Source organism: Vespula pensylvanica, chromosome 7 (genome assembly GCF_014466175.1).
Source record: "Vespula pensylvanica isolate Volc-1 chromosome 7, ASM1446617v1, whole genome shotgun sequence".
NCBI classification, from domain to species: domain Eukaryota; kingdom Metazoa; phylum Arthropoda; class Insecta; order Hymenoptera; family Vespidae; genus Vespula; species Vespula pensylvanica.
The window spans coordinates 6356104-6363603 of NC_057691.1; the positions used below are offsets into that span (position 1 = coordinate 6356104).

The following is a 7500-nucleotide window of genomic DNA, read 5'->3' on the forward strand; positions in this document are numbered from 1 at the left end:
TTTTTTTTTTTTTTTTTTGTTATTTATACACCGTATAGGAGTTTTACGATGAGGTTGCTTGATAATAATTAAAAAAGAATAAATTAATAAATAAATATGGAACGTTTCATTCTAGATTTATCTTGTATTTGTATTTTATCTGATATAATATTAATTTTATTCATTAACCCGAATGTTTAGTTTAATATGTTACAATTTTAATCGTATGGTTTATTGTAATAATTGTAATTTGTTAGAATTAATTCAAATATTATTTCCGCACGCGCGCATATATCAAATGTAAATATAAAAAATGTAATATTATAATAATATCGTACGTCGATATTTATCAGGTTTTGTTCGAGAAGTTCTTGTTTCTTTTTTTTTTCTTTTTCTTTTTTTCTTTTTTATATACAAATACAAATTTCGTAAATCCCATATTTACAACGAAAACAGTATTTCGAAGGTTTATTTGAAATTAATTTCAATACTTTTATCGCGGGAAATTAATGTGTTATTTATAAGAAAAAAAGAAAAAAGAAAAAGAAAAGTTACGAGCACGAGATTGCGTCCGATATTTTAAAAATAGAGAAAGAAAGAAAGAAAGAAAGAAAGAAAGAAAGAAAGAAAAGCAGAGAAAAATTAAAAAAAAATATATATATATATATAAAAAGAAAATAAGCAGAAAGAAGGAAAACATGGAAAATGCATATACATATCTCATTTCTTGAAGTTTTCTAGAAAGGAAAAATAAATTTCCGACTCGAGAATCTTTCTTCGCGACGACGTAGCGCCTATGTTATAACTGTATGATATTTCGTACACTCTTTCCACGACACGATAATTCAAAAAGACGATGACGTACAGAATTCCGTGAAAATTTTCGTTTAATTTCTTCGACGATCTCGTTAACGTTAGAAAATATACACGAAATATTCGAAATCAAGCGCTACTAGTTTATATTCTAAATATTAATAATAGTAAAATATTAGTACAGTAATAGTAGTATATATATATATATATCGTATAATATGTATATATATATGTGTGTGTGTGTGTGTACATCTATAAACTAGTATACGGTATAATTTCGTGTATTTCGTTAATTTGATGAAACTCTCATTAATTGTGAATTTTCGAGTTTTCGTGTGAGAGAAATAGAGATAGAGATAGATAGATAGCTAGAGAAAGAGAGAGAGAGAGAGAGAGAGAGAGAGAGAGAGAGAGAGAGAGAGAGAGAGAAGAGAAACAAAGCGGAGAAAAAAGAAAAAAAAAATAATAATCCCGTGTAAGTATAAATGCGCGTTCCGCAACGTGACTTCCCGTAGCAAAGTGAAACCCCCATTGTCAGCTTTTAGTTCTCACCCCGATTGACCTAGATAGATTGTTTTCAGCGTGAGTAATGAACTTCAAAACCTCCGACCCTGTCTACTTCGACATCTTTTGTATGAATCTTTTCAAGACGAATCTCTCTCTCTCATTTTTTGTCTCTGTCTGTCTCTGTCTCTGTTGGTCTTTGTTCTCTTCTTCTTTTTTTATGGAAATTTAATTCACGGGCTAAGTAACTTTAGCATATTATTCGTATAGATATTTTGAAATAAAAAAAAGATTTTATATATTCTTCTATAATTATATATGTATACTTATATATACAAATCTTGGTATTGTTGTTGTTGTTATTATTATTATTATTATTTTTAGTATTGTTATTGTTATTATTAATATTTTTATACTATAACTCTTTTAAAATGTATAGTATATATATATATATATATATAGGTGTTATAATTATAAAAAAAAATCCTAATATTATAATAATATCATATATCATATCCACTAGAGCCATTAGAAAAGTTCGTGAATTTTTTTTTTTTATGTGCACCTTTGTCCGTCTCTCTCTCTCTCTCTCTCTTCCTCTTTCTCTCTTTCTCTTGATTGATACCATAGCAAAGAAGAAGAAAGAGAAGTGTAAGAGTAAGAAAAGTACAGAAAAAAAACTGACGAATCGAGAGGAAGCTGCAGAGCGAGCATCTTTCGTTTCTAACGTAATAAGTGATTCGCAGGTGAAAAACCGAAACGCGTTAGCTTTTTTGCTAGCTAGCTAGCTAGCTAGCTTAGTGCAGGTTCCGGCTGACATCGCTAGTTTTCTAACGTTAAACGATTTTTCTTTGTTAATATATATATATATATATATATATATATATATATATATATATATATATATATAAGAAAGAACAACGAAGAAAAGAAAGGAAAAGAATAAAAAAGGGACAAAGAAAGTTTCAAGGTAGTCGTAGAGAAAGAAAAGAGAAAAAAGAAAGAAAGAAAGAAAGAAAGAAAAAAGACAAAAAGAAAATCGAAGTCGACAAATCGAGAAAGCGTAAAATAAAGTGGAGACGTCGATGAAAGTAATATAAAGAAAAAAAGTAGAAAAAGAAAAAGAAAAGAAAAAGAAAACGAATAAGAAAAGAAAAAATATATTAAAAATATATTCGAGAAAAAGATATATTGAAATAACTGTATATTATAAATATATAGATGCTCGTAGGTATATACTCGAAAAAAAAAAGAGGAGAAAAGAAAAAGAGAAAAAAAGAAAAAAAAATTCGGTGACTCTTTTAATCTCACATATACGTACGTTCATTATATATGCATTTATACATACATACATACATACATACATACAAACAAACACATAATACACACACCTAATACATATATACATATATACATATCCGACGACATAGCGTTATGAAAGGCCGAGTTCATTATTATCATTGCTTATAATCGTTGGCACGTGTCTCGGACATCAAGAGTGCCGAGAGTTTCCTCGGGAGAAACATTTCTAATAAGTTAGATAGATAAAGATATATAGATATATAGATATATAGATATATAGATAGGTAGATAGCGACGGACAAACAGAGACAGAGAGAAAGAGAGAGAAGTAGATATGGAGATAGGGCTTACAATTACGAATACGAAGGAATTAGCCAATAAGAATCCTCCTTGTGAGCTTTGGAACGGATTGCTAGGACGTTTCAAGCGAATTAGAGATTGGCATTCAATTAGGATGGCTCCAAGTACAGCCGATTAGATGCTCGCTTTCTCTCTCTCTCTCTCTCTCTCTCTCTTGTACCTTCGTCATTTCATGAAACGAGAGAAACATAGGTTACATGTATATGCACTTATGCATACATATATACATACATATATACATTCATACATATATACACATATATGTAAGTACACATATACGTACACATGCATCTACTTAGAACATTATATACATAAATACATACATATATATATGTATGTATGTATATATATAAATAGATATGTTTACACTTGCATACATACGTTCATACACACGTACGTACTTATACATATTTGTATTATATATACATATAAGATACTCTCAACCAACTGCTATTTCGTCCACATAAACCGCTTTGTCGACCACAAATCTTCTCTTTTCGTCACTCAACTAGATTCTAATCCCCATCGACAAATTCCCGACGTATTTTCTTTTAATTTCCTTTTTTGCCTTTTTTCTTTTTTTCTTTTTTTTTCTTTTTTTGTCCTATCTTTCGTTCTTCTCCCTTCTTTCGTCTCGACTCATTGTATCCCATTTGTTCGATTCCCATTTCAAAAGGAGATACTTATTTACGACACTTGTTAGATAATCGTTCGAATATCGATTAATTAACATAAAATGATATAATGAAAAATCGTTTGCAAGGTAATGGTTTTAAATCGATAAATGCAATAACGACGAATGCAATATAAATTATTTTGTTACGATAATTAATCAATTAATTTGCAATGAATATTGATTAATCTTAAAGGGCATAGAGAAAGAGGAAGAAGAAGAGGAAGAAGAAGAAGAAAAAAAAAAAAGAAAAGTTCGACAAAACGTATTTAAACAAGTATAATAAATTTTTTTCTATGAAAACACAGTAAAAGATTTTTCATGAAAATTGTATATTCATCAAATCAACAAATTATCAACGTTTCGATGAAGCACCGTCGAACGATATCAATTATGAATCATTTATAACGAGCGTTAAGAAAAATTTGATTTCCTCTTGAAGAAGATTGCAACGTAGAAAAAGGAAGAAGAACAACAACAACAAAAAAAAAATGAAACGAGATACCAAACAACTTGAAGAATTAAAATAATTTTAAGAGAAACGATCTTCAAAATTCTAATAAACAAACGGATTAGATCATTGGTGGATATAACTAAGGAGAAACAGATTTGTTAGTAACTTATAATTGCAAAGGCAATAGATTGATTGATTGATCGATCGATCGATCGATCCTGAGATATTATTACGCGAACGAGAACAGTGTATCGAATTTCTAATCAACGTGTTCACCTTTGAAAACTTAAACTTTTGCGAATGACCTCTCTCTCTATCTCTCTCTATCTCTATTTATGTATCTATCTATCTATCTATCTATCTATCTATCTATCTATCTATCTATCTCTGTCTTTGTCTCTCTCTCTCTCTCTCTCTCTCTCTCTCTCTCTCTCTCTGTCTCTCGCTTTGGAAAGCGTAGTTGCCCTCTGAAACATTTACAAACAAGTTTATCAACACTCGTGGACTACCGAAGCTCGTATAGCCGATACATCAAGTCCATTAATAGCCGCTCAATTAATTACGTCCTTCGAATATACATTTCATCAGAAAACTTCTTCAAAGGAAATATCTAATTTCCATTCCAATTTCTACTTCATTTAAGATTTTTCTCTTTCACGTTGTTTATACTTAATAATTATTGATCATTTTAATAACGTCAATATTTTAATCATTTATCATTAAATTCATAGAATAATGATTTTATTTTATTATTGTATATATATATATATTTAAATTTAATATATATTATTTTAAATGTTAACATTTTGATAATAATTAGTTATTTGTTTGTATTGTTAAATAAGTTAAATAGTAGTGTGTGTGTGTGTGTGTGTTGCAATATTTAATAATCATATAAATATAATATTTATTTAAAACAATACTTTGCAACGAACAATTAAAAATATTTCTCATTAAAATAATTAAAATTACCAACGAAAGTCCAATATCTACGTATAATTAAACACAACTCATCATAACAAATTTAAACTCGTAGTAAACTTTTTATCGCGTATTAATAAACGTGATTTATCTACGTACGTATGTAAGTGTGTGTATGTCCGTCCATGTCGTTGTGTATCGTCGTTAGAGTTAATTTATTTAAATTAATCGAAGAAAGAGAGATTTCTTATCGTCTTAAACGTTAAGAGAGAGTAATCGGTTTTGAGTTCGCGTGCTCTATCTCTTTTACATCGTAACCAAGTAAAGTTGGGGCGCATATTCTTTGATTAAGGACGGGTTAAAGAAAAAAAAAAAAAAGAAAGAAAGAAAGAAAAGAAAAAAGAAAGGGAAAGAAAAGACCTTGATATTTATAGAGCGGCTAATTTGTTTCTACAAGGAAAAAAAAAAAAAGAAAAAGAAAAAGGAAAAGAAAAGAAGCCTTGCTGCTTATTCGAAAAAAGAATTTCCTTCTATCTTTTATTTTTTCTTTTACTATGCGTAAAGATATTTATGGGGTGTCCAATTTGTTCCTAACGATAAAGAAGAAAAGAAATCTGTTATCTAAAAAAAAAAAAAAGAAGAAAAAAAGAAAAACACAATTTCTTGTTTTCTTCTTTTCTTCTTTCAAGTACGCTCAGAGAGATATATTCTCTATGGGGTGGCTAATTTGTTTGTACCAAAAAAAAAAAAAAGAAAACAAGAAGAAAAAAGCGTTGATTTAGAAAAAAAAAATTTTTTTTGTTCGTCCTCCTTTCTTTCCAAAAATATTTATGGGGTGTTTTAAATTGTTTCCACCGAAACGAAGAGAGAAGGAAAAAAAAGGAAAAAGAAAGAAAGGAAATAGAAGAAAATGCTTGTAATTTAAAGGGAAAGAGAGAGAGAGAGAGAGAGAGAGAGAAGAAGAAAAAATTGTTCTCGTTTTCTTTTCTTCTTTCATTACGCTTAGAGAGATATTTATAGGATTTGGTAATTTGTTTCTACCAAAAGAAAGAAAAAAAAAGAAAGAAACAGAGAAAAAATGTTCCTGTTCTTTTTTGTTTCAGTATGCGGAGACATTCATGGACAATTCTACGACTTGATGAAGTTATTCGAGGTGGGTGGACCACCCTCCTCGACAAAATATCTCTTCCTTGGTGACTACGTAGACAGGGGTTATTTCAGTATCGAGGTGAATTTCTCTTTTTTTTCGAAAATATTTCTATTAATTTTATATATAAATCTAAAATTATTACATATTAATTTTATATATATATATATATATAAATATAATATTTTATGATAATTAATATATATATATACATATTAAATATATGTATAAATAATTTTAATATATATTATATCTAATCCCTCTAACATCTCATCTTTCTTCTACCATTTACTTCTCGATTATTACACAAATTTTTATTCCATTTATTTCTTTTACTTTTGTATTTTTCTTTTTTTCTTTATTTTATTCAACTTTCTTTTTTTTGTGTGTGTGACGTGTGTAGATAGATCGATTATTTCATAATGAATTTATTTTTTTGAAAAATGTTTCTAAATATCTATACACGTATTTTATTATCCGTTCGTCTTATTTCTTTCCTTTTCTCTTTTATTAACTCTTCTTTTTAAAATAATATTGCACCATTGTGAAAAAGAAATTATATACGTCCGTCGTTTGCAATCGAATTAGAATTTTTTCTTAAAAATTTCCCTGCTCCTTTTCTAATTTTTAATTGCCCTTTCAGAAGTAGATGAAAAGAAAAGAAAAGATATCAAATCAAATCAAATCAATTTAAATCAAATTAAATCAACTCAAATGAAATTAAATAGACGATAATATCGTCGATAATACGACAGGATCGATTAAGTTCTTAAAACACTGATCGACTAACGTGTCCTTTCGAATGAAAAGAAAAGGAAAAAGAAAAAAAAAAGTATTAATAATCCTCGTCTTAAGAATTTTCCTTCCTTTCTTCTCCTTTCTTTCCGATTGTTTTTTCGAATTAAAAAAAAAAAAAAAAAGAAAAAAGGAGAAGAAAAGGAGAGAGAAAGAAAATTAAATCTCAGAGAGCCATCGATATCATACGACAGAATCGATTGAACACTCAACGCTAATGAGTAAACGTCGATAAACTAATCACTACCACTCTCTTTATACACACACGTACTCACACATATACACAAACATACATACATATATATATATATATAATACATGGTAAGCTTCTATCTTTCAACGAGAATTTCTTCAAAGAAAATCTCTTGAAGAGAGTTTCTTTGTTGAAAAACTACAACAGTGACAGTTAGTTAGACGGCTTGAACCAGTGTTTTGTCAAAGGATCGATTAATAGTCTCTCTCTCTCTCTCACACACACACACACACACACACACACACACACATATATATACACAGAAAGAGAGAGAGAGAGAGAGAGAGAGAGAGAGAGAG

The 7500-nt window shown here is 28.7% G+C and overlaps 1 protein-coding gene across 6 annotated transcripts in view; it reads left to right on the forward strand.

Annotated features, from left to right (window-relative positions):
• LOC122630487 (serine/threonine-protein phosphatase 2B catalytic subunit 2-like) overlaps nucleotides 1-7500 on the forward strand; it is a 184822-nt gene that overhangs the window by 107438 nt on the left and 69884 nt on the right. For all 6 annotated transcript variants that reach the window (XM_043815020.1, XM_043815022.1, XM_043815019.1 and 3 more), the window contains exon 3: nucleotides 6110-6234. In XM_043815020.1, coding sequence (XP_043670955.1) covers nucleotides 6110-6234 — 125 coding nt within the window. The remainder of the gene's footprint in view (nucleotides 1-6109; nucleotides 6235-7500) is intronic.